At 38.7% G+C, this 24,914-nt stretch overlaps 4 protein-coding genes across 5 annotated transcripts in view; 3 read left to right on the top strand and 1 right to left on the bottom strand.

Annotated features, from left to right (window-relative positions):
- Window positions 1–5,645, bottom strand: part of LOC119484908 (tubulin-specific chaperone E-like) — a 7,737-nt gene extending 2,092 nt beyond the window's left edge. The window contains exons 1-7 of the mRNA XM_037764089.1: window positions 5,524–5,645; window positions 5,284–5,406; window positions 3,563–3,647; window positions 3,040–3,204; window positions 1,349–1,434; window positions 940–1,039; window positions 729–864 (exon numbers count right to left, since the gene is read on the bottom strand). Of these exons, the coding sequence (XP_037620017.1) occupies window positions 729–864; window positions 940–1,039; window positions 1,349–1,434; window positions 3,040–3,204; window positions 3,563–3,647; window positions 5,284–5,392 (681 nt within the window). The 5' untranslated portion in view covers window positions 5,393–5,406; window positions 5,524–5,645. The remainder of the gene's footprint in view (window positions 1–728; window positions 865–939; window positions 1,040–1,348; window positions 1,435–3,039; window positions 3,205–3,562; window positions 3,648–5,283; window positions 5,407–5,523) is intronic.
- Window positions 5,646–6,035: 390 nt separating this feature from the next.
- rbm34 (RNA binding motif protein 34) lies at window positions 6,036–11,244 on the top strand. 2 transcript variants are annotated; one of them, XM_037765803.1, is made up of 12 exons: window positions 6,036–6,179; window positions 6,295–6,369; window positions 7,586–7,742; window positions 8,054–8,181; window positions 8,676–8,892; window positions 9,166–9,225; window positions 9,768–9,811; window positions 9,910–9,993; window positions 10,081–10,144; window positions 10,243–10,285; window positions 10,376–10,494; window positions 10,621–11,244. In XM_037765803.1, exons 2-12 carry the CDS (start codon window positions 6,347–6,349, stop codon window positions 11,008–11,010), a joined length of 1,329 nt encoding a protein of 442 aa, XP_037621731.1. In that variant the 5' UTR covers window positions 6,036–6,179; window positions 6,295–6,346; the 3' UTR covers window positions 11,011–11,244. The 2 variants fall into 2 exon arrangements, with proteins under 2 accessions (XP_037621731.1, XP_037621732.1); XM_037765804.1 differs by lacking the exon at window positions 6,036–6,179 and having other exon boundaries at window positions 6,201–6,369; window positions 10,621–10,764; window positions 10,801–11,244.
- A 2,194-nt stretch (window positions 11,245–13,438) lies between these two features.
- LOC119485937 (E3 ubiquitin-protein ligase TRIM39-like) lies at window positions 13,439–16,589 on the top strand. Its single transcript, XM_037765792.1, has 2 exons — window positions 13,439–13,545; window positions 14,180–16,589. Exon 2 carries the CDS (start codon window positions 14,182–14,184, stop codon window positions 15,817–15,819), a length of 1,638 nt encoding a protein of 545 aa, XP_037621720.1. The 5' UTR covers window positions 13,439–13,545; window positions 14,180–14,181; the 3' UTR covers window positions 15,820–16,589.
- Window positions 16,590–21,355: 4,766 nt separating this feature from the next.
- LOC119485936 (E3 ubiquitin-protein ligase TRIM39-like) lies at window positions 21,356–24,072 on the top strand. Its single transcript, XM_037765791.1, has 2 exons — window positions 21,356–21,454; window positions 22,108–24,072. Exon 2 carries the CDS (start codon window positions 22,110–22,112, stop codon window positions 23,745–23,747), a length of 1,638 nt encoding a protein of 545 aa, XP_037621719.1. The 5' UTR covers window positions 21,356–21,454; window positions 22,108–22,109; the 3' UTR covers window positions 23,748–24,072.
- Window positions 24,073–24,914: the final 842 nt, after the last annotated feature.

The raw sequence follows: 24,914 nt of genomic DNA, 5'->3' as shown, positions 1-24,914 counted from the left end.
TATCAATAATATAAAAGATATTTATTCTTTCAAAAAAAGGTTAATGTGATGTGTAGTGGAAGGTAAGAAGACAGATAAATAATTAATAAATATTGTAGTACATAAATAAGCAAATACATTCCAATTAATTAAATATGTAAACATACAAATATAATACATACCTACATATTTTTTTTACCCCAAACAAATACATGCATAATTAAATACACAGTATTCATAAATACTGGTAATATACATATCTATGCTTTTTTACATATATATTATATCAATGAATAAATAATTATTTATTATTATTTTAATTAAATATTAATTTAATTAATGATAAATTATAATAATGGATTAATAATTTAATTTCAGTATGTAAATTAATTAAATACAGATATAAACCTGTACATATCATGTACAGGTTATATATTTTGATTTAGATTTTTTCAATAGTTTGTATAATTTATATTTTCTATATAGAAATTGCAATTATACATACTGTACACATAATAGAGAATATGTGTAAATACGAATATTTAGGTTTTATATAAATGTTTTATTTACTCTTATTTATTTATATAATATAAATATTTGTGTATATTAATAATGTATTTAGAAACAAATATTTGAGTACCAATAAAAAAACAAAACACTCTTTCCAATCTTTTCCTCTGAAGGTGGAAATGTAACAGGATTTCTAAAGTGACCCTGATGATGATGAACAGGTGAACACAGACATGTACACTGTGTGTGCTGTTCAGTACAGAAAGGTGTACCTGTGGCCAGGTGAGGTCACAGCTGCTGAGGGCGAGGACTCTGAGGCTGCAGAAAGCCTGGCAGTGAGCGGAGAGGTCAGAGGGCAAACGCAGTGTGTTGTTGCTAAAAAATAAAACAAGATGAAGCGTTCAGTGGAAGGAGAGAATAAAACTCACACACAGTCAGCGGACTCTGTACCTGAGCTCTAGTTCCTTCAGTTTGTCCAGCTGCTGAGTGATGGCAGCCACGTCCTCCCAGCAGGACAGCAGAGTCCTACTCAGGTCCAACCTCTGCACGTCTGATCACGGCTGTTAAGGACTCACTGAGCACACGGTTATTCACACTGCCAACAGTCACCAACAATCACAACTTGACAGAGGCAACAGTCTTAAGGCCCTGACACACCAAGCCGACAGTCGGCGGTCGGGACAGTTTGTTTCATGTACGTATCATAACAACGGCTTGAATATCTGCAGTCCTCGGTCTTCCAGTTTCCCTTTTTGAATGACGAATACAGACTACCAGCAACGTCTAAAATATGAATTCATATCAGGAAGTATTTTGTTTGTACAGCCAGATGAGGCCTGATGGGACTGTAAAAAGATACTTGGCGTTGTTTTCCTGATTTCTCCATCATCACCGGGCCCGTTCACTTCACTGTGACTCAGCAACACTGTTGGAAGACTCTCGAAACTGTCAAGACAAAAGAAAAAAGAAAATTAAAAAAACAAATTGATCCCTGAGCCCTGACCTATTTAATAATGTTACCTTCTCCTCTCCAGTTACACAGATCTCTATCCACACTGCTAGAATATGATCCATGATTTTTGACCTTATAGTGCAAAAGCTGTGACATAAAGTCTCCAAGTAAAGCCAGGATTTAAATAAGAGCCTCAACTAATGGCCAACAAACCAAATAAAAGCCAGATGGAATAATCTGTACAATAATAGGTCATTTGATAAATTAAGTATAACGTTAAAAGTTTGTAATCAGCTGTTACATTCTCGTGTTTCTTCTTTCCTTTGATAATAACTACGTTAACAGAGATAAAAAAAAAAATTATAAATCAGACGCCAAATGTATTATTTACATTTGAAATAGTTTTGGAACCAAAAGAAGAATAAATTATTCAAACTTCCATTTAGTCAATGTCCCCACAGTTTAGCATGGCAGGGGAGAATACTGTGGAGAATACTGACTGTCTATGTTGTATTTTCATTATGTTTTTACTCTGTAACTGTAATTTGTCAGCCCATAGTATGTCCAGTTGATATTCCAACACAGCTAACCCTAGACTAACCTTCTATTTCTATTGTGAAGTTTGAAGAAGAGCTTTACTAAAGCAACGTGTTGCAGCTGTTAATTCCAGCTTGTTATAGGCTGCATTATTGTGCATGTGACACTGAAACAGGAACCTGTTTAATCCTCCTGTTGTGTTTGTTTCATGTTAATTACTTTTGTGTTCCTGGTCTAAAATGACCGCCCTATTATAGCTGATTAAAAATTCATAGTAATACATATATTATCACCTAATGTTGTGTTAGATGTTTTTATCAACTTGTGTTCTTGTGAGCATTACAAGTTTTGAACTTCTATTTGTAATTTATGGGCTGTAGACCTCATTGACCTGATCTCATATAACTCATTTAAAAATGTATGGAATATTTTGACTATAACAAATACTCAGAAGAAACATATTGTGCTTTCTAATCACAGAAACATTTGAGTCAAAGTTTAAGAAGGACAACTGTTTTGAAGCCATTTAAAATGTTTAAATAGTTGTTCAACATAACATCTGTTGTGTTGCCAGTCAAACTGACCGGTAGGATTTTATTAGTAAAGAAAGTACATAACCAATGGTTGTCTCTTGGTCTGGATAATATTCTGTGTGTCTATTTATCAAATTATCAAACCTTATTAAGTGTGTTCAGATGCACTGTGTGGACAAAGTCATGGAATCTTAAAACAATCAGATTAAATAACTACATTTTTCAGAGAGAGAACGTTGACCGGAACACAACAGGAGGGTTAAATCTACACACATTTTGATGCTGAGTTTCAAATTTGGACCTGTGAAGACCTCTATCCTGTTTAACTCTTTGGAGAATCTGTTATTAATTCATGCTCTTCCTTTCTCTTTGCCTGCTACGTCTACTGCCCGGCCACCTGCAGCTGCTCAGTACCCTGACTATCTGCAGAGGTCTGAATATATAGAACAGCAGCAGTATGAATCCTCAGATAACCTCCCAGGAGAGATTAAAACAGATCGTGCAAAAACTGTCTGATGAGCATCGTACCTGCGCTCCTCGAAGCCCGCCCACTTGAGTTTCTTGGAGGAGATGGAGATCGTCTCACTCAGCACCTCCTCGGAGTCGATCTGGTACAGCTGTTGCACTACGGTCAGGTAGTCCACTCCGAAGCTCACCTTCTCTGGACGGACGAAGGAGCCTCCTTTTGGGTGTCTGAGAGAGTGGAGAGAAAACCATCAGGGACACAACATTTACTTATTTCAGATATTTTCATATCCATATTGTGGATTGAGCTATTGATTCTTTTTCTATTTGTTGAATCTATCAAATGTCAAAAACTAGTTCATCACTTGTCATCAGACTTCTTATTTAGTCTAACAAACATTTAAAAAAAAAAAAAAGTCTCCTATTGGATAACATTTTTTTTAATTTGAATGCACTGAGCATTCAGAAATGTGCATATATTGCGTTTCTGAACTACAATGGAACTTGTGTGAGAGGATAATAACTTGCCAAATTTCAGCTTGTAGTTTCATGTGGCATTAAAATGACAGTAACAACTCTGAATTACCTGCATGTGAAGTACTGGACTCCCTCGTGGCTGCCGTCGTGTTTGCCTCGCTCAGGGTTATCCCACTCAACGCCGAGCCACAGCCCTGAACACACAAAACACACACAATTATAGAACATTATAATAATTATATTCCACTATTTCTCAATAGCTGGTAATTAATTTAACACATTTCTAGGAAAAGAATACAAAGTTAATTGATCTACTTTATTTCCATGTCTGCTGGTAAATAATTAGCAAATAACTTCTTTAAAATGTCTTGATAAACTCCCTGAATCATGACATTAATGACATCAGCTACCGGGTTACATTTGTGTAGACAATAAGTCACAATGGTGAGATTTGTGTCTGATCAGAAGTGTCTTCTTTTAGTTTTGGTTTTCCACCTCCGATGAAGAGCAGCCGCTTCTCAAGCCTAAGGGACCTATTTTAACCATTAGATGCTATTTTAGTATCGAATTATTAAATAATGTTTATAATAAGGTAATTTTTTTGATAAATTTTGAGGTAAATATTGGAATAATTTGGCAGTAATTCCAAAGAAATTTCAAATAGGTTACTTGCTAATTATCACCTAATTACCATGAAATTTGCAGACCTGTTAAATGAAGCGTTACTAAATATAGTCATGCATTAAGATTACATGATATATTCCATAATTCTACTGTCTGGTACCACTGACTCAGTGTTTACAATTTTAAAGTGTTCTACCTAGATTTCAGAAGTGGCAGACAAAAAACATGAGTGGCTGGTAGAAATGTTCAGTGACCTGCCACAGTGACAGGTGAGGAAAAAGGTTCATTTCAGACCCTGCTGCCTTCCATAGGCCTAGTTCTTGCAGTGTATGTGAATGACATCATCAGCTGACAGGAAGTAAACGTGGACCCAAGCTGTTGCCTAGCAATGCAAGTCCATTGAAATGTGCTAAAAACGGAGCGTTTCAGACAGAGGGTGAATACAGGGTAACTTCAGCCAGACAGTTAGGAGGAAAATAAATGTTTTTGATACATGACAGCATGTAAACATGTTCTAGTGGAAACACAATATACAAGTATGAACCTGAAAATGGGCATAACATGTAACCTTTAAAGGACCCATATCGTGCTCATTTTCAGGTTCATACTTGTATTTTGTGTTTCTACTAGAACATGTTTACATGCTGTAATGTAAAAAAAAACACCTTTATTTTCCTCATACTGTCTGTCTGAATATACCTGTATTTAACCTCTGTCTGAAACGCTCCGTTTTGACGGAATTGCAACTGCAACAGAATTGCGTTGCTAGGCAACAGTTTGGGTCCATGTTTACTTCCTGTCAGCTGATGACATTCACATACACTGCAACCAGGAAATAAACTGGGAGACATTTAGAATGTTTGCGTTTAAAATTGTGTCAAGGGTCTAAATATTGTATATTTGTGACATCACAAATGGGCAGAAATCCTGACAGCTTGTTTCAAATGCAGAGTTTCTGAATACGGGCTGTGTGTATTTCCCTGTTGACTGAGTGTTTAGATACTTTCACAGTATCTATATTAAGCCTGCTTTATAATAAAAAACATGAAAATCTCACTTTTTTATAATATGGGACCTTTAAGGCTTTTACTTGATGCTTCTGTAGACTTCTACTTGTAACTGAGTGGCCTCCTTCTTCTTCCACCTCTGTCTCTGGATGAGTGAGGGAGAAACGTATCATCTGACACCTCCAGGATGTGAACCTACCTGCTGTCGGTGGCACCGGGCCCACATACCGCACCGTGGCCCGCTCCTCGTCGCAGAAGACCCGCCTGCCCACCGCGTCCTCCGGCTCCGTCTGGTCATCTCCTCCCATCGAAGCTCCGTCTCCTCCCATCACAGCACGTCGTTAGGTAGTCGATAACTGTGCTCTACAGTTTATACCCCAAATGTGAAAAACAGTCCTAAATGTACAACTGACAAAGAAAGATATAAAGATAAAGCCACCTGTGACGTTTTAAAGTGGAGCTTTTGAGGTGTTTTCTAGCCTCTGAACTGATGAAGCTTCACGCCGCGGGTACAACCCAAAACATTGGACGTCTCACCGGAAGGGACAGATTTCAAAGCTGCACAAGTTCTCACAAAACTCCTGACGTCTCTGGCTCACCGGAAAGGACAGATTTCAAAGTTGCACAAGTTTTTTTATTTTTTTATTTGTTAGATTAGAAAGATTTACAAATTTAGCGGAAAACCAATAATGCAAATTATATGAGAAAGCATTACCAAAAAATACATTGATAAAATAAATGTCTGTAGTTTCAATGTGTTCATCACAGAACGAGCAGTTATTGTGATCAAAACCGAAACGGTTTCTTCAGAATTCAGCGGAGGGGAGTTATCTCAAAACATTTGACATCTTTGGCTCACCGGAAGTGACAGATTTCAAAGTTGCACAAGTTCTCACAAAACATTTAAAATATATAACTAATGATAAATACGTAGAGTAAAAAAAAACATACACGTATTTTGTTTTTACTCCCTGAAGTGTTCAGTTCGTTGGTGTCAAATCAAACGTTTATCGATGAAAACTAAAAGGAACCATTGTGCCGCTGTGACCGTGTTCCTTTAGGGAGATAATTCACAGTAGGACGGGTCGTGTGCTGGTAAGTAAAACGTGAGAACGTGTGTGTGTAATAACTCCCGTGTTATTGGTAAAGTGGCAGAAAGTCGTGTAATCGCTGCAGTTTAACCTGATAAATTACTTGTTTTAACATATAGAACAAACCGGAAGTCAGTCTTGGAGTGACGCCGGAATCATTTGGGAGTAACAATGAAGAAGACAGACCAGAAGAGGTTTGTTTACACATGTTTGTCCTGATGTTTATTTCCTAAATTAACGTGTCTGATGATAATCTGCGTCATTTTCCTGACCTCACATTAATTTGTAACTGAGACTAAACATCAGTCTGGAAGATGGCTATTTTTAAATCATTAATAAAAGTGTAAATTTATATCCATCCTCTGTTTATAGACAAGCCAGCTTTATCTGTAGAGCACATTTCAGCAACAGGGCAGTTCAAAGTGCTTTACATAAACATTCAAGAACATTAAGACAAAGTGCAAAAGAACATTAAGACATAATTAAAACAGTTATAAAAACATTAAAGATTAGAAAATAAAAACAAGCTAAAAATAAAAGCTAAAATAGAGTATAACACACAAGAGTAAAAGCTCTAGTGCAGTATAAGATCATTATCTGGTTTAATAAAAGGCAGCAGCAAACAGGAGAGTTTTAAGCTTTGATTTAAGAGAACTCAGAGTTGGAGTTGGTCCTGCAGGTTTCTGGGAGCTTGTTCCAGATAATATAATGTACCCTTCAGTCTAAAGCTACTCACAGCATGACAATTAAAGAGGGAATTATACAGCATTGTTGCACAGTTTCATTTATTAATTTTGCTGAACTATAACACTGGTGATCTCAGGACTGTGGTGTTCTGAGAGGTAAACACATGTTTATACCAGGAGACTACTGTAGTGGTGGAATGTACTACTGCAGTACACATTTCAGCTACTTGCACTTTACTTGAGTATTTCCATTTTATACTTTATACTTCTACTCTTCTACATTTATCTGACAGCTTTAGTAACTTTACCAATTAAGAATTTTACAGGCAAAACATTTAAAGATTTTAAAATATGATTTGTTACCCCAATAGTTTACAAGTACAGATGAAACGATTAATCAATTAATCAATTAGTCGATTGTCAGAAAACTAACTGGAAACTATTTTGATGGTTTAAGTCATTTTTCATGTAAAAACATTTCATGGTTACAGCTTCATAAATGTGAAGATTTGCTTCTTTTCCTTTCAATAATGTTAATATTGTTAATATAATAATTGTAAGATATTATGTGAGAACTCAGAGCTGATCCTTTAGTAACAAGTGTCACCCTCTTTAGTTTAGCAGCTATATAAATATGATAAGTGGATCCTGGCACCTCAGAGCAGCTGTTCTGTCATGTTTTCTGGATGCTGTACCTTCTTCACTTCAGTGTTTCTGTCTTCAGTGAAGAGGCGTCGCCGGAACAACCAGCAGCTGACTACGTGGTGGGTCAGGTGTCAGGAAGTTTGTTCAAGAAGAAGTCTAAAGCCTCCGGATCGCTGTCGGCTTTATTCAGCACCGTTGCACCGGCTGCACCGCTCCTGTTTCAGCCTGCACCCAAGGTAACTCAAATATATAGTTTCATGTTTAAAAAAGTCTCACTAATTTCCTGAAACAGCTGCTCACTGTAGTTTTAATCAAACAAACATAGAGGAGGAAATAGTGCATTTGTTAGGGACTATTTTCAGCGGTGTGTTAATCCACATGTGGTGCTCTAGTGAGTATTAGTGGCAGCAGGACGGTGTATGTGGGATTGAGTTAGTAGATACATTCACTGTTGGTTTGAGTTTGAACATGAAGAAAAGTATAACATATCTCCAGACTGACCTTTAACGTGTCCCATGTGGTTGTTTTCGTTCTGTTTTAATGGCAGCCTGTTCAGAAGAGCACAGAAGTAAAGGAGGAGCAGAAGGAAACTCCAGGGGTCAAAGGTCAACCCGGCAAGAAAAAGCAGAAGCCACTTAAGGAGAAATCAGAAGCCGACCAGCAGGTGGAAAACAGGTGAGGAGAAACTGACATCAGTCCATCGATCGATTCATTAATCCATGGAGCTGTCTTCTTCTTCTTTCTTGCCTCCTTATCTGTTTTCTCCTCTTCCTCTATGTTTTTGCTCGTTCTCCTATTTTTCTTCTTTGCATTTGTATATAATACTATCATTATTGGGACTCTGAATTGCCCGTAGGTGTGAATGTGAGTGTGAATGGTTGTCTGTCTCTATGTGTCAGCCCTGTGCTAGTCTGGCGACCTGTCCAGGGTGCACCCCGCCTTCGCCCAATGTCAGCTGGGATCGGCTCCAGCCCCCCCACAACCCCGAACGGGATAGGCGATTACAGATAATTGATGGATGAATGGACTATCATCATTGTTTTGTCATCTAAATTAGTCTAGTAAAAAATGACAAAACCTTCTCCATTTCTTGGATTTGTTTCTCCTCCGTGAATCTGTAACATTCGTCCTTCTCATCCCTCTTCATCGTCTTCCTCCGTTGGTTTCAGGGAAATCAGTTTACAGAACGCAGACGAGGACGAGCGAGGGCCGGAGGCGCCCGCGAAGAAGTCGAAGAAGAGGAAAGCGCCAGAGCCGAGCGGAGAGAACGATGCGGAGAAGTGGGTGATGAAGAGGCAGAGGCTGAAGGCCAGTAAAGAGGAGGAGGTGACAAAGGGGAAGAGGACGGTGTTCGTAGGCAACCTGCCCATCGGCTGCACCAGAAAGGTACAGAGAGGACAGAAGAATTAGAAGCTTGTTTTTCATTACAAAATGTTGTTTTAGCCCCGTTTCAACCGCAGGGACTTTCCCCGGAACTGTGTCCTTAAATTGATATAATGTCAAACTCAGTTTTCACCAGACCACCAATATTTGGCCTCCACAGCTTCACTGCTGTTTTTAGAACTTTAAACCTGTTTTTTTTATTGTTAATTCCTGGATTGTTCAGTAGTATGTTGGAGAGAAGACGAACCTGATGGTTTGTTTCCTTTTGTTTTTCAGACCCTGCAGGGCCTCTTCAGGGATAAAGGATCCATCGAGTCCATCCGGTTTCGCTCTGTGGTAAAAATACAACAACACACAAATAATGCAAACAGTTTGGTATTAAACATGCGAGCGCTAGTCAGTCATAATACTCCTCCCTGACATGCTGTTCTCAGGACTAATCATCATTTCATTCAATAATGATTATCGAAGAGGGAAAAAGAAGAAGCTGTCTGAACTAGCTATCTTGCTAAATGGAAGGTATACATTGAAGGTATATAGGTGGTATTAACATTAAATAGCATTGCAAATGTCCCTGCTGTGGGACTAATAAAGGATTATCACATCCTGTCTTAACATGATTCAAATTGAAATGTGTTTCTGCTTATCACTATGAAACAGGTCTGAAGTATTTGAGTTGAAATGTTTTAGAATACAAACAATGACATCTAAGAGAACAAATGGTAGTAAGCTTATGTTTAATTGGTGTTACGATTATGAGGGGGTCCTTGGAAAATCTTCTCCCCTGTAAGGAGTCCCTGGCCACAAAAAGGTTGAGAACCCCTGCATTAAAGAAACTGTAACTTCTCCTCATCATCTGTTTTGTTTGTTCCCTGCAGGTCAGAGAGGATCCCCTCATGTCCCGTAAAGTAGCAGTTATTCAGTAAGTTCCTGTCTGTAGAGTTGAGAGTTGATGAACTACCAAACCAACCTCCTCAATTATTAAACTCTGTGTGTCGTCCTCATTTTTTCACTTCACAGACGCAAACTTCATCCCAAAAAGCAAAGCATGAACGCCTACGTGGTGTTTAAAGACGAGGGCGCAGTCGCCAAAGCGTTAGAGAGGTCAGTCATCGAATCATTCCCACAAACGGAGTCGCTCTGTGCATTTCACTGTCAACAAGCTTTTCTTCTGTTTGTCTCTGCTGACAGGAACGGCATGGAGATCGAGAAAGACTTTCACATCCGAGTGGACAGAGTGAAGGACGACTCATCAGTGAGTCTCCACATCACAGTTCACCTGAAGAATTTTAAATCGGTTATTAGTTTTAGTAATATTGGATCATATTTGGTGACATTGTTTTTGTCTTGCAGCACGATCACAAGCGCTCCATATTTGTGGGGAATCTTCCGTTCGGTGAGCCTCTTTGCAGTTTTAACCTTGACGATTGTTGATGTTAGACATCTTGTGTTGACGTTAACCTGCTCTCTCTGTGTGTGTGTTTAGTGATGAATGAACTGGCTTTTCGGCGGCACTTTGAGGAGTGTGGGACAGTGGAGGCTGTACGAGTGGTACGAGACCAGAACTCTGGACTTGGGAAAGGATTCGGCTACGTCCTGTTTGAGGTACGCGACTCACATGACGTCCTCTTTCAGTTTGTGTTCTCTGGAGGTTATTGTTTTTATTTATATACCAGGTTTTACAGTATGTGAGGGTCTGTGGTATTGAACCTGTTTGTCTTCCTGTTGCAGAGCGCCGACTCGGTGCAGCTGGCGTTGGAATTAGACGGCACCCAACTGGAAGGCAGGTCCATCCGGGTGAAGAGGTCGGAGAAGCAGAAGAATAAAACTGATGACAAAGGAACCACAAGGAGGACCGGCAAGGGCCCTATGAAGGGCCCTATGAAGGGCCCTATGAAGGGCCCTGTGAAGGGCCCTATGAAGGGCCCCATGAAGGGCTCCGGGCAGGAGAGAGGAGGCGGTGGGGGAGGTTTCAAGCCTCAAAAGAAATTCTCTGGAAACCAGCAGAAGTCGACTAAAAGCGCCACCTCCTTCAAAGGCGAGATGGTGGATCCAATCAAAAAGAGTAAAAAGAAAGCACAGAAGAAGAAACCGAGGTCCAAAAAGACTGTTCATATCTGATCTGCATCTTACAGAAATAAAAGTGTGTAAGGACTCTTTCTGATCGAACCCATCACTGATGCAGCTTTTGCTGATCTAATCCCAGCAGCAGGTTCACCGAGTTATCTGGAAAAGGAACAACAGGCCTGTTTACATCAGTCACTGAGTTTCACTCAGGAAACTTAACCCTTTGTGCATCCCTTTTAAAAAGTTGATCTGATGTCCTCAGAGGACTAAAATGTCAGCATCAAAAAACAGCCATAAAATATTATATATTATTTTCCACTTTCATCGACTTAAATCTTTTAACCAACACCAGTCCTGATCGTAACTACCAAATATTCATTCATTTTCAGAATTTGAACCCTTTAAATGCCAGTTTACATAAAGCCATTGTTGTTTTTTATGAAGAAAAAAAGAATTATTTTCTGTCTATTAAATTTGAGGTATCAGATTAAGACAAAAAAGAAGGAAAAACTCCCACTTGTTACTTTGGAAAACAAAAATGTCTCCTTCCTAAAACTGCTATAAAAATACTATATTTTAATATTTTCCATTTGCAGAAAGTTCATATTTTCAAGTCCTGATCATAACTACCAAGTATTCATTCATTTTCAGATTTAACCCATTAAATGCCTCTTTTTTTTACATCATGCCATAATATAGAAATTAGGGCTGTCAAAGCTAACGTAATGACGCGTTAATGCAAATTAATTTTAACGCCACTAATTTCTTTAACACAAATAATCTTTTGGAGGTTGTAGCGAGCTCAGTTTTAAAGAGTTTGTCGGGAAGTACGTTAAATAATGCTCCAAACTTGGCGAGGAAAAACCTCAAGCAATGTGAATGAAAATGGGTTCTATGGGTACCCACAAGTCTCCCCTTTACAGACATGCCCACTTTATGATCATCACATGCAGTTTGGGGCAAGTCATAGTCAAGTCAGCACACTGACACACTGACAGCTGTTGTTGCCTGTTGGGCTGCAGTTTGCCATGTTATGATATGAGCATGTTTTTTTTATTTTTGCTAAATGCAGTACCTGTGAGGGTTTCTGATCAATATTTGTCATTGTTTTCTGTTAATTGATTTCCAATAATAAACTGAACTGTACATACATTTGCATAAAGCAAGCATATTTGCCCACTCCCATGTTGATAAGCATATTAAACCGTACTTGACAAATCTCCCTTTAAGGTACATTTTGAACAGATAAAAAATTTAAGATTAATTTGTGATTAATCGCAATTAGCTATGGAAAATCATGCGATTAATCGTCAATATTTTTAATTGATTGACAGCCCTATTTTGAAAGAAAAATAATTAAAATTGGATTCTTTTCTGTATATTAAATGCTGGGGGATATCTTTTTGTTGGGGGAGAGAATGTCACCTGTTAACTTATGGTCCATGCAAAATGTCCCATTATTATTTTTTTATTACTAGTATTACCTTATTTTGCTCTAGAATTAAAGCAAAAATAGCCTACAAGATCTCTTTGAACAACAAAGCCATGAGAGCCACTTGCTCTCAGCTCATATGGTCATGCAATCACATACACTTGCATGTAGGCACACACACACACACACACACACACACACACACACACACACACACACACATACTCTGTCCAAAGCTCAATAGCCTATGCTGTAACTCATACGCAGAAATGTACTGCACCAAGGAGATACTGTATATTATATTCTATTGAGTTTGAAGGCCTGTGCATACACATGCATGTGGTTTGTTTCAATGGGGACATTTCTGTCCTTAAGGGTCTGAGTGTCTGTATTTTAGCTACACAGTTTTTTATAATCTTATTACAGGAGCTGAGATTGAACTTCCAAAATAAGAAAAAAAAACTCAACTTTGCCAAAATTTGTGCAAAGTGCATTAACACAGCCAAAATGATAGAATAATTAAAAATTAAATAGCCCAAAAGGTCCCTAGTGATGCGCGAGGGTTAACTTATCAGTAGTGATGTGTTGGAGCTTTTCATCATCTGTAAAACACACAAAGAAACACTTAAAGCCAACAGAACCAAATGGATCAGATCAGAACTGTGATGAGTTCAAACTCTCCGTCCAATTCACTTTCTAACATTACTTGTTGCTGATACATGTTGTATTTGTTGTAGGTCTTTCAGGTGTTGTTGGAGGTATTTCAGGGACGACAATGGAAATAAGTCTTATTGTGTTATTGAAATGTTACAGATATGTGTGTGTGACGTCTCTTCTGTTAAAGTAAAGCTGAGAAACTTTAAAAGTTTAAACACACATAATGAAGGTAAGCCACATCTTTTAACATTCCTTACTCCTCCTACCTGTTAATTATAGCTTCTTTGCTCCACATTAGTCAGAGAAAACCTGGTATTTCCTCATACTAGCTGCAGTTAGAGGTAGAGCAACACTACACAGACAAGAGCTTCAACCTCACAGACCAGGACTGAGAGTGAAGTTTGTCAAATTAGCAAGTCTCCGTTTCTCTCTAAAAGAAGATTCAAACTGAGTTCATCAGGTGTTTCTCAACAACACAACAGAGTTTCTGCCAAACACTGGTGAGTACAGCTGATAATATTTACACTTTGAACAACCAGGATTAACACAAAACTTCAGCTCTGCTCAGGCAGGAAGTTCCACTCTTTTCATTTCATACTGAACTATGGCTGTTTGTCTTCAGGTCCTCTAAACAGTAGCCCACTTTAACAGATTTAAACAGTCTCTCTGTGTCAGTTCTCAGGACTTAAGTAACTTTTAACTGAGTCTTGGTGGTTTGGAGTTTAGTTTCACTCCTACTTTCCTGCTATTATTAATGTTTACTGATCGCTTCCTACATACTGCTTCCTCTATTTCCTCTAGCTGTTTCATATTAAAAGCTTTCCACCAGAGAACCAGCAGGAGGCTTTTAATGTGAAGCAGCTATAGAGGAAATACAATGTGTTTGTCATCAAGTAAGCAGAGCTTTGTTAGCAGTGTTATTCTTCAATACAAATTGGTCGACACAACATGTTATGGAATAGATTAGGGGCAAGCTTGAGCTTGTCAACACGGCTTAAATGGTTTTGGTTGCTCGTGGCTCATTGTAAGTCAAAACACAGGATATATAATTCAAAATTACTTTACCCAATATCATGTGGTATACTTAAAAGAACAGTAAACACATTTGTGTCTTTTCTTTCACTATGTGTGTAGACATGGCTGCTGCAAACTATCTGCGATCTGAAGATCAGTTTCTGTGCTCCATCTGTCTGGATGTGTTCACTGATCCAGTCTGCACATCATGTGGACACAACTTCTGCAAAAACTGCATCAATGAACACTGGAATACTAGTGACAGGTACCTGTGTCCGATGTGTAAAAAGGTTTTCAACACAAGACCTGAGCTGCACGTCAACACTTTGCTCTCTGAGATAGTTGTTCAGGTCAGACAGTCAGCTCAACAGAAAACCAGCAGCAGCAGCTCAGAGCAACAAATGTCCAAACCAGGAGAAGTTCCCTGTGACTTCTGCACTGGAACCAAACTGAAGGCCCTGAAGTCCTGCCTGGTGTGTCTGGCTTCCTACTGTGAGACTCACCTGGAGCCTCATCTGACAATGTCAGGCCTGAAAAGACATCAGCTGATCGACCCTGTGGAGAACCTGGAAGGCAGGATGTGTACGAAGCACGATAAACTTCTGGAGCTGTTCTGTAAGAATGACCAGACATGTGTCTGCATGCTCTGCCTCGTTCTAGACCACAAGGTGCATGATGTTGTTCCTCTGAAAGAAGAATATGAAGGAAAGAAGGCCGAGCTGGGGAAGACAGAGGCTGAAATCCAGCAGATGATCCAGAAGAGACGACTGAAAATTCAGGAGATCAAACACTCAGTCGACCTCAGTGAGGAAGATGCAGACAGAGAGATAGCAGAAGGTGTTCAGGTCTTCACTGCTCTGAAGGAGTCTGTTGAGAGAGGCCAGGCCAATCTCATCAACACGATCAAAGAGAAGCAGAAAACAACAGAAAAACAGGCCGAAGCTTTCATCAAAGAGCTGGAACAGGAAATCTCTGAGCTGACGAAGAGAAAGACTGAAGTGGAGCAGCTCTCACGCTCTGAAGACCATCTCCATCTTCTCCAGAGTGTCCAGTCCCTGAAAGCTGATAAACCCACCAAAGACTGGACAGAGGTCAGCGTCCGTCCATCATATGAGGGGACTGTGAGGAGAGCTGTGGCTCAGCTGGAGGAGACACTCAATAAAGAGATGAAGAAGCTGCTTGAAGATGAGCTGAAGAGGGTCCAGCAGTATGCAGTGGATGTGACACTTGATCCTGATACAGCTCATCCTAATCTCATCCTGTCTGATGATGGGAAACAAGTGAATGATAGTGATGTGTGGAAGAATCTCCCAGACAACCCAGAGAGATTTTCTGATTGTGTATGTGTTTTAGGAAAGCAGAGTTTCTCTTCAGGCAGATTTTACTTTGAGGTTCAAGTTAAAGGAAAGACTGACTGGGACTTAGGAGTGGCCAGAGAGTCGATCAACAGGAAGGGAGTCATCTCACTGAGCCCTGAGGACGGTTACTGGACTATATGTTTGAGAAATGGAAATGAGTACAAAGCTCTTGATGTCCCTCGAGTCCTTCTCTCTCTAATGTCTCGGCCTCAGAAGGTGGGGGTGTTTGTGGATTATGAGGAGGGTCTGGTATCTTTTTATGACGTAGATGCTGCAGCTCTTATCTACTCCTTTACTGGCTGCTGCTTCACTGAGAAACTCTTACCATACTTCAGTCCTTATGTTAATAATGGTGGTAAAAACTCTGCCCCTCTGATCATCTCTCCTGTTGGAGTAAATTAATAACTAATCTTATTTGATGTACTGATTTTTTTTTCATTCAAGGGAACATGTACACATTAATGGCAACACGTTAGAGTTTACATCTTATTTTCTACATAGCCAACACATTGATTTGATGCATTCATGTCTTCAACCCTGCATCATGACCCACTTTATGTGGAGAATATCTATTTAAAACCCTGTTAAACCTTGATAGCCGAGTGGTTACAGTGTATACAATACCGTATAACCTCCATGTCCCGGGTTTGATTCCGGCCTTGGTACCTCTCCGCTCCCCCATTTTAACATGATTATATCCTATTGTAGCGCATAATTATTAAATATAAATGTTTATTAAATAAATGTTTATAATAAAGTAATTTTCTATACATTTTTATTTAAATACTGGGGTAACTTGGCAGTAATTACAAAGAAATTTCAAATAGGTTATTTGCTAATTATCACCTAATTACCATGAAATTGGCAGACTTGTAAAATGAAGTGCTACCAAAAGAAATTTAAGGTAAGTAAGGCCTATTACATCCCTATAATGTCTACAGAATACAGGATATCATTTAATTATAGTGGGCATAAAAAGTTAATGGTGAAAGTTAATTAAGAGAATAGATACTAATAGAATTTTCTATTTTGTGTGAAATGTGGTATAATTAATTACTGGTCACTTTTTATTTGTTTTGTGAATACTGGTAAGATGGCTATTGAGTCAAAGAAATCTGTAAATATGTGATTGTTAAATAAAAACTGTAAATAAACTAGTTGTTGAACACAAAGCCTGAGTAAGCAGTGACTTGAGCACCAAACACTAAACAGAAAAGCCTGGTTTACACATAAGTTTTATTTCTTGAGAAATACATTGTGTTTCCTGTAATCCACGTTTTTTATCCTACAGTGATGGAGAGCATAATGATGAATGTAAATAATGTCTTCAGAATATTTTCCACCTGGCATGTGTTAGTGCTTCACATGGCTGTTATTTATATACCAGGTTTTATGTGTGAGAGTTTGTGGTATTGTACCTGTTTGTCTTCCTGTCGCAGAGCGCCGACTCAGTGCAGCTGGCGTTGGAACTGGACGCCACCAAACTGGAGGGCGGGTGAAGAGGTCGGTGAAGAAGGAGAAGCAGAAGAATAAAACTGACTGAGGAGAGATGGTGGATCCAAACATATAACTTTTTACCTGTTGTATCAGATTATATTGTCCGGTGTTCCCGTTATTGTGTTAAAATAAATACGCTCTTTAATTTTGTCAGAATTCGTTGTACAATGGTAGATCTTTGCTGAATGCAAATCTAATTTTACAGCAAAACTTGTAAATCTGTATAGTTTCTGAATGCACATCATAAATCAAATTAAAACAGAGACACAGACAGTAGTGATGTGTTGGAGCTCTTTTACTGAGATTCATCTCCGTAAAACATACGAAGAATCACTTCCAGAGACAAATGGATCAGATCAGAACTGTGGTGAGTTCAGACTCTTCGTCCTTTCACCTCTAACATACAACTAAAACCACAAAGTGTAGTTTTTACATTTCTGTTTGTATACACATTAAACAATCTACACACAATATGTTAATAAGTGAGCTTTAGAGGTGTTGGCAGGTGTGTTTTTAAACTTTAGACAGAGCCAGGCTAGCAGTTTCCCCCTGCTTCCAGTGTTTATGCTAAGCTAGGCTAACCACATCCTGGCTGTAGCTTCATATTTAACATACAGACGTGAGTGTTATTGATCTTCTCGTCTAACACTCAGCAAGAAAGCGAATAAAACATATTTCCTAAAATGTTGAACTGTTCCATTAATGCTGTTTTCTTTGGGACACGAGTGTATCGCAAAGCATTGTGGGATTCCAGGCAAAGTAGGACTGACCAGCGACGAAAACAATTTGAGTCGAAACGCAGTTATTTCTTTGAAGAAATGATAAAGAAAAAGTGACGCAGTAGTGAAACAGGAAGTTTAGTCTTGACCTGCTGTGGATGAATCTCTGTGGAGGAGAAGATCTTTACTGTAGTTTCTGGGACGTCTCTTTGGTCTCTAAAATTACAGGTACAGAAATGAAGAGCACAGCGACATGGCAACACTAATCAAATGCTCTCTGAGCTGGCATAGCGAAATATTTTGCCACTGAGTTGTATTCTAAAATTATATTTTGTATTTCTTTGGTGATAGAGGCAGAAAGAAATATGTATGTGTAATATGTGTGTGTTATTTACATTGTGTGGACAGAGAGGGATTATTTAGCTGAATTTCATGGGTTATGAGATTAGCTTGATTCTGTTCATCCCTGTGCTGCTTGTGTGCATCAACGCAAGGTGTCAGTGTTGTGACAGGGAAAGTATTCACATTGCCTTACTCACAATATTCACATATAGTGAGTATTTAATGTTTAAACTGTAGGTTGTTTGCATAATAATCTACAACTCAAATGGGTTCACAATTATTAAATAGTCATTTAATAGTGTTGTTTACACTTTACTATTGAGTGGTTTATAATAATAGTGAGGTTGACATATTTCATATGTTAATATTATGATGCAAGTTAATATTGTGATGCAACAGTTATCCTACATTCATGGGTTAAGCATTGAAAAGTTGTATTATATGTTGATATTGATCAAATTAAACTGTACAGTTAAGAGCTTGGATAGATTTGTATATATTGCTATATAAGTCGTGTTATTTTACACAGGCTAGGTTTTCTGGATACCCTTGAACTCCGGATTTGGATTGGAATCTCTCCCTGACGAGGGGGATGGCGAGCTACCCGTGCTGAGCACCTGGATTGAGGAGCAATTTCAACTTTCATCTGCCTTGCTGTCAGTGTGGTAGGACTGTGAGGAAGGACCTCAAAAGACAATTGGATCTGAACATTTTATTTGGGGGATTACTTTTATTTTTTTAGGGTGCACCCAGTTCAATATACATTTCAAACTGAACAAAACTGAATGCCGGCAGTAATTGTGAATTTATTCTGTGTCAATACAATCATTTTCCTTTAAACTTAATTCTGTGTTCTGCTTACTCATTGTGGTGTCCGATTCCTGTTCATTATTCCTCTCTACCAATCTAGGTTATACTAGTCCAGTGTATACTTATTCATCAGGTGGGTTACATCTCTTTGGTCTCTAAAATTACAGGTACAGAAATGAAGAGCTGCTGGGCACAAAGTCACACAAACTGTTGTAGGATGCTTATTTTAATAATGTTTAGTCACTAGATTGCGAGCGTTGACCCGTGCACAGCGACAAGCACGAAAGCTCAGGATGTTGACCTAATCAAATAAACTCACAAGACAACTTCATAGTTTGTTCACATTTTTTATTTTGTTTTTCCTAAAGAGGATCGTCCTCTTTAAAATGAACAAAAATCACTTTTTAAAAAGTGTTTAGTTGAGACTGAACAGAAAGACGACTGATAACATAAAACAATAAATACTTTGTGAAGCATCCGAGCAGAGAGAAGATTCCTGTTTGTGTCACTTTCTACGACTGATATCATAATAACCATGAAGATGGTTGTCAGACAGTGTAAACCTGGTACATGATGCTGTCAGGATGCGTGCTACACCACCCTGAGGGAAGGAACGGATTCATGTTAACACCCAGTCCAGTTAATGAGAACATACATAATGATGGTGGAGCGGGGACGGGCTCTTGTCTAAGCGTAAACCTGAACTCTGAGTTGACTAATCCTGAGGAGGGAAACTCTGAGTTTTCGCTTTCAGAACAGCTGATCAGAGTCAGTTTAATCAACTCTGAGTAGGTTGAACCTGAACATAAAAAGCCATCATCAATGAAGCTCTGATACTACGATTCACCATGGCAACAGGTCAATAAGAGGCAGAGCCTCCATTTTAATCCAGTGGATGTAGAGATATTAATCAGGGCTGTCAATCGATTAAAATATTTAATCGCAATTAATCACAAATTAATCATACATTTTTTTTTCTGTTCAAAATGTACCTTAAAGGGAGATTTTTCAATAATTTAATACTCAACATGGGAGTGGGCAAATATGCTGCTTTATGCAAATGTATGGATATATTTATTATTGGATATCAATTAACAACACAAAACAATGACAGATATTGTCCAGAAACCCTCACAGGTACTGCATTTAGCATAACAAATATATGCTCAAATCATAACATGGCAAACTCAAACCCAACAGGCAACAACAGCTGTCAGTGTGTCAGTGTGCTGACTTGACTATGACAAAACATACAAAAAGTTTATAAAATAATATGTTTTGTTCTAGATTATACTACCCAACACTTTATACAAGTACAAACTGAACGATTAGTTAATTAGTAGAGCAACAGAAAATTAATGGATTCATCATTTTGATGGTTTAAGTCATATTTCATGTAAAAACATTTCATGGTTCCAGCTTCACAGAGTTGAAGATTTACTGTTTTTCCTTTTAATAATGTTAAAGGTGCTATTGAAAACATTGATAACATTCAGCCACTAGATGTCACAGTTTCCCTTCTCCGTTCCATTGCTTTCACTTGAATTTAATGGTTGCCAGTTCGTTGCACAACCTGCATATTTTATGGTTGAATGGAATGACCCAGACAGACAGTCATGTCAAGTGATGAATGTTTCCTGGTAGAGTAGAAGTCATTTTGCAACATGTAGCTATAGGCCTACGTTAGGTGTATGTTTGTGTGTGTGGCCCTCCGCTGCTGTAGTTTCAACTGGGCGAATCAACTGTTCTAACGGCGGAGCATCGTAAAACACACTTCAGTCAACGTCGACACAAACAAAATAAAACTCATCAAAACCGTCTTTGTTAGTCTTTCCAACAATCACCAACTCTGGTTCAGTCGGCTACCCACAAACCGCTTACAGTGATCACGTCTGTCTGGGTCAAGTTGATCATATAAGCAGATGATTATTTACATTCACTTTTTCCCCTCATCAATCTACACTCAATATGTCATAATGACTGTGATTGTTTTAATTCCAGCTTCAAAATCCATGAGTGATGCAATGAGAAAAAACACTCTTCTTCTTTATTATCATGATATTTTTAACTCACAATGTTACATATTCCATGTCTGAAAAGGCCTATAGTTAAATTGTATGTATATACATTTTTATTTCCTGATGTTCTGATTTTCTTGTTGATGATACAGATTGTATTTGTTGTTTGATTTGATGGCAGTATGTTGCCTTTATATCAATGACCATGATGGAAATAAGTCTTATTGTGTTATTGACATGTTACAGATATGTGTGACGTCTCTCTTGTGTCAAATAAACTAAACTCTTCTGGTTAAAGTAAATCTGAGGCAAGTTAAAGGTTAAACATAATACAGATAAGAAACACCTTTTAACATGCCTTACTCCTCCTACCTGTTGGGTATATCACCACTTTTGCTCCATATTAACCAGAGAGAACCTGGTATTTCCCAATAACCGTGTAAATCAGAGGGAGGAAACAAAACCAACAGAGCTGCAGTGAGAGGCGGAGCAACACTACAAAGACCAGAGCTTCAACGTCACACTCCAGAAACGAGAGTGAAGATTGTCAGCGTGGCAGCCACGCAAGTCTCTGTTTATCTCTAAAAGAAAATTCAAACTGAGTTCATCAGGTGTTTCTCAACAACACAGCAGAGTCTCTGCCAAACACTGGTGAGTACAGCTGATAATATTTACACTTTCAACAACCAGGATTAAAACAAAACTTCAGCTTTAGTCAGGCAGGAAGTTCCACTCTTTTCATTTCATACTGAACTATGCCTGTTTGTCTTCAGGTCCACTAAACAGTAGCCCACTTTAACAGATTTAAACAGTCTGTCTGTGTCAGTTCTAAGACTTCAGTAACTTTTAACTGAGTCTTGGTGGTTTGGAGTTTAGATTCACTCCTACTTTCCTGCTATTATTACTGTTTACTGATCGCTTCCTACATACTGCTTCCTCTATTTCCTCTAGCCGTTTCATGTTAAAAGCTTTCCACCAGAGAACCAGCAGGAGGCTTTTAATGTGAAGCAGCTATAGAGGAAATACAATGTGTCTGTCATTAAGTAAGCAGAGCTTTGTTAGCAGTGTTATTCTTCAATAAAAATTGGTCTACACAACATGTTATGGATATATTAGGTGCCATTTTGCCAGAGTAGCAAGCTTGAGCTTGTTAACATGGCTTAAATGGTTTTGGTTGCTCGCGGCTCATTGAAAGTCAAAACACAGGATATATAATTCATAATTGCTTTACCTAATATCATATGTTATACTTAAAAGAACAGTAATCACATTTGTTTGTTTCTTTTCTTTCACTATGTGTGTAGATATGGCTGCTGCAAACTATCTGCGATCTGAAGATCAGTTTCTGTGCTCCATCTGTCTGGATGTGTTCACTGATCCAGTCAGTATACCATGTGGACACAACTTCTGCAAGAACTGCATCAATGAACACTGGAATACTAGTGACCAGTACCTGTGTCCTATGTGTAAAAAGGTTTTCAACACAAGACCTGAGCTGCACGTCAACACTTTGTTCTCTGAGATGGTTGTTCAGGTCAGACAGTCAGCTCAACAGAAAACCAGCAGCAGCAGCTCAGAGCAACAAGTGTCTATACCAGGAGAAGTTCCCTGTGATGTCTGCACTGGAACCAAACTGAAGGCCCTGAAGTCCTGCCTGGTGTGTCTGGCCTCCTACTGTGAGACTCACCTAGAGCCTCATCTGACAATGTCAGGCCTGAAAAGACATCAGCTGATCGACCCTGTGGAGAACCTGGAAGGAAGGATGTGTACGAAGCACGATAAACCTCTGGAGCTGTTCTGTAAGACCGACCAGACATGTATCTGCATGCTCTGCCTCGTTTTAGACCACAAGATGCATGATGTTGTTCCTCTGAAAGAAGAATATGAAGGAAAGAAGGCCGAGCTGGGGAAGACAGAGGCTGAAATCCAGCAGATGATCCAGAAGAGACGACTGAAGATTCAGGAGATCAAACACTCAGTTGACCTCAGTGAGGAAGATGCAGACAGAGAGATAGCAGAAGGTGTTCAGGTCTTCACTGCTCTGAAGGAGTCTGTTGAGAGAGGCCAGGCCAATCTCATCGACACGATCAAAGAGAAGCAGAAAACAACAGAAAAACAGGCCGAAGCTTTCATCAAAGAGCTGGAACAGGAAATCTCTGAGCTGACGAAGAGAAGTACTGAAGTGGAGCAGCTCTCACGCTCTGAAGACCAACTCCATCTTCTCCAGAGTGTCCAGTCCCTGAAAGCTGCTCCACCCACCAAGGACTGGACAGAGGTCAGCGTCCGTCCATCATATAAGGGGACTGTGGTGAGAGCTGTGGCTCAGCTGGAGGAGACACTCAGTAAAGAGATGAAGAAGCTGCTTGAAGCTGAGCAGAAGAGGGTCCAGCAGTATGCAGTAGATGTGACACTTGATCCTGATACAGCTCATCCCCATCTCATCCTGTCTGATGATGGGAAACAAGTCAGTCCTGGTAAGGTAATGAAGAATCTCCCAAACAACCCAGAGAGATTTTCTGATTGTGTTTTTGTTTTAGGAAAGCAGAGTTTCTCTTCAGGCAGATTTTACTTTGAGGTTCAACTTAAAGGAAAGACTGAATGGAATTTAGGAGTGGCCAGAGAGTCGATCAACAGGAAGGGAAACATCACACTGAGCCCTGAGGACGGTTACTGGACTATATGTTTGAGAAATGGAAATGAGTACAAAGCTGCTGCTAGACCTTCAGTCAGTCTCTCTCTGAAGTCTCGGCCTCAGAAGGTGGGGGTGTTTGTGGATTATGAGGAGGGTCTGGTCTCCTTTCATGACGTAGATGCTGCAGCTCTTATCTACTCCTTTACTGGCTGCTGCTTCACTGAGAAACTCTTACCATACTTCAGTCCTGGTTCTATTAAAGGTCGTAAAAACTCTGCCCCTCTGATCATCTCCCCTGTTGGAGTAAATTAATAACTTATCTTATTTAATGTATTGATTTTCTTTTCTTTCAAGGGAACATGTACACATTAATGGCAACACGTTAGAGTTTACGTCTTATTTTCTACATAGCCAACACATTGATTTGATGCATTCATGTCTTCAACCCTGCATCATGACCCTCGTTATGTGGAGAATATCTATTTAAAACCCTGTTAAACCTTGGTAGCTGAGTGGTTACAGCGTATACAATACTGTATAACAGCCATGTCCCGGGTTTGATTCCGGCCTTGGTACCTCTCCGCCCCCATTTTTACACTGTCCTCAAATAAAGGTGAAAGTGCCCCAAAAATCTTTTTTTTTTCAAAAAGAGCAACACAACATTTTATAAGTCTGTAAAATAAATGGTAATTTGGTGATAATTAGCAAGTAACCTAATTGAAATTTCTTTGAAATTACTGCCAAATTACCCCAATATTTACCTCAAAATTTATCAAAAATTACTTTGTTATAAACATTATTTAATGATTATATTCCGCTATATCCGAATAGCCGGTAATTTATTTAATACATTTCCAGGAAAAGAGTACAAAGTTAATTGATTCGCTTTATTTCCATGTTTGCTGATAAATATATAATAATTAGCAAATAATTTATTTAAAATTTCTTTAAAAACTCCCTGAATCATGACATGAGCTACCAGGTTACATTTGTGTAGACAATAAGTCACATGATGGTGAGATTTGTGCCTGATCAGAAGTGTCTTCTATTGGTTTTGGTTTTCCACCTCCAGTGAAGAGTAGCACACAACCGCTTCTCAAGCCTTAGGGCCCTATTTTAACCATTATATACTATTTTAGCTTATAATTATTAAATATAAATGTTTATAATAAAGTAATTTTCGATACATTTTTATGTAAATATTGGGGTAATTTGGCAGTAAATCCAAAGAAATTTCAAATAGGTTACTTGCTAATTATTACCTAATTACCATGAAATTTGCAGACCTGTAAAATGAAATGCTACCAAAACAAAGTTAAGGTAAGTAAGGCCTATTACATCCCTATAGTGTCTACAGAATACAGTATGTCATTTAATTATAGTGGGCATAAAAAGTTAATGGTGAAAGTTAATTAAGAGAATAATTACTTATAGAATTTTTTATTTTGTGTGAAATGTGGTATAATTAATTACTGGTCA

Source organism: Sebastes umbrosus, chromosome 3, assembly GCF_015220745.1.
Source record: "Sebastes umbrosus isolate fSebUmb1 chromosome 3, fSebUmb1.pri, whole genome shotgun sequence".
Lineage (NCBI taxonomy): Eukaryota > Metazoa > Chordata > Actinopteri > Perciformes > Sebastidae > Sebastes > Sebastes umbrosus.
This window is presented reverse-complemented; position numbering and strand designations above follow the sequence as displayed.

Excerpts from the sequence above, each read along its gene's own strand:
- LOC119485937 (XM_037765792.1), top strand. The coding sequence starts at position 14,182 with ATGGCTGCTGCAAACTATCTGCGATCTGAAGATCAGTTTCTGTGCTCC.
- LOC119485936 (XM_037765791.1), top strand. The coding sequence starts at position 22,110 with ATGGCTGCTGCAAACTATCTGCGATCTGAAGATCAGTTTCTGTGCTCC.
- rbm34 (XM_037765803.1), top strand. The coding sequence starts at position 6,347 with ATGAAGAAGACAGACCAGAAGAG. Across the intron at positions 8,893-9,165 it reads CCATCGGCTGCACCAGAAAG|ACCCTGCAGGGCCTCTTCAG; the intron begins GTACAGAGAGGA and ends TTTGTTTTTCAG. Across the intron at positions 10,286-10,375 it reads TGTGGGGAATCTTCCGTTCG|TGATGAATGAACTGGCTTTT; the intron begins GTGAGCCTCTTT and ends GTGTGTGTTTAG.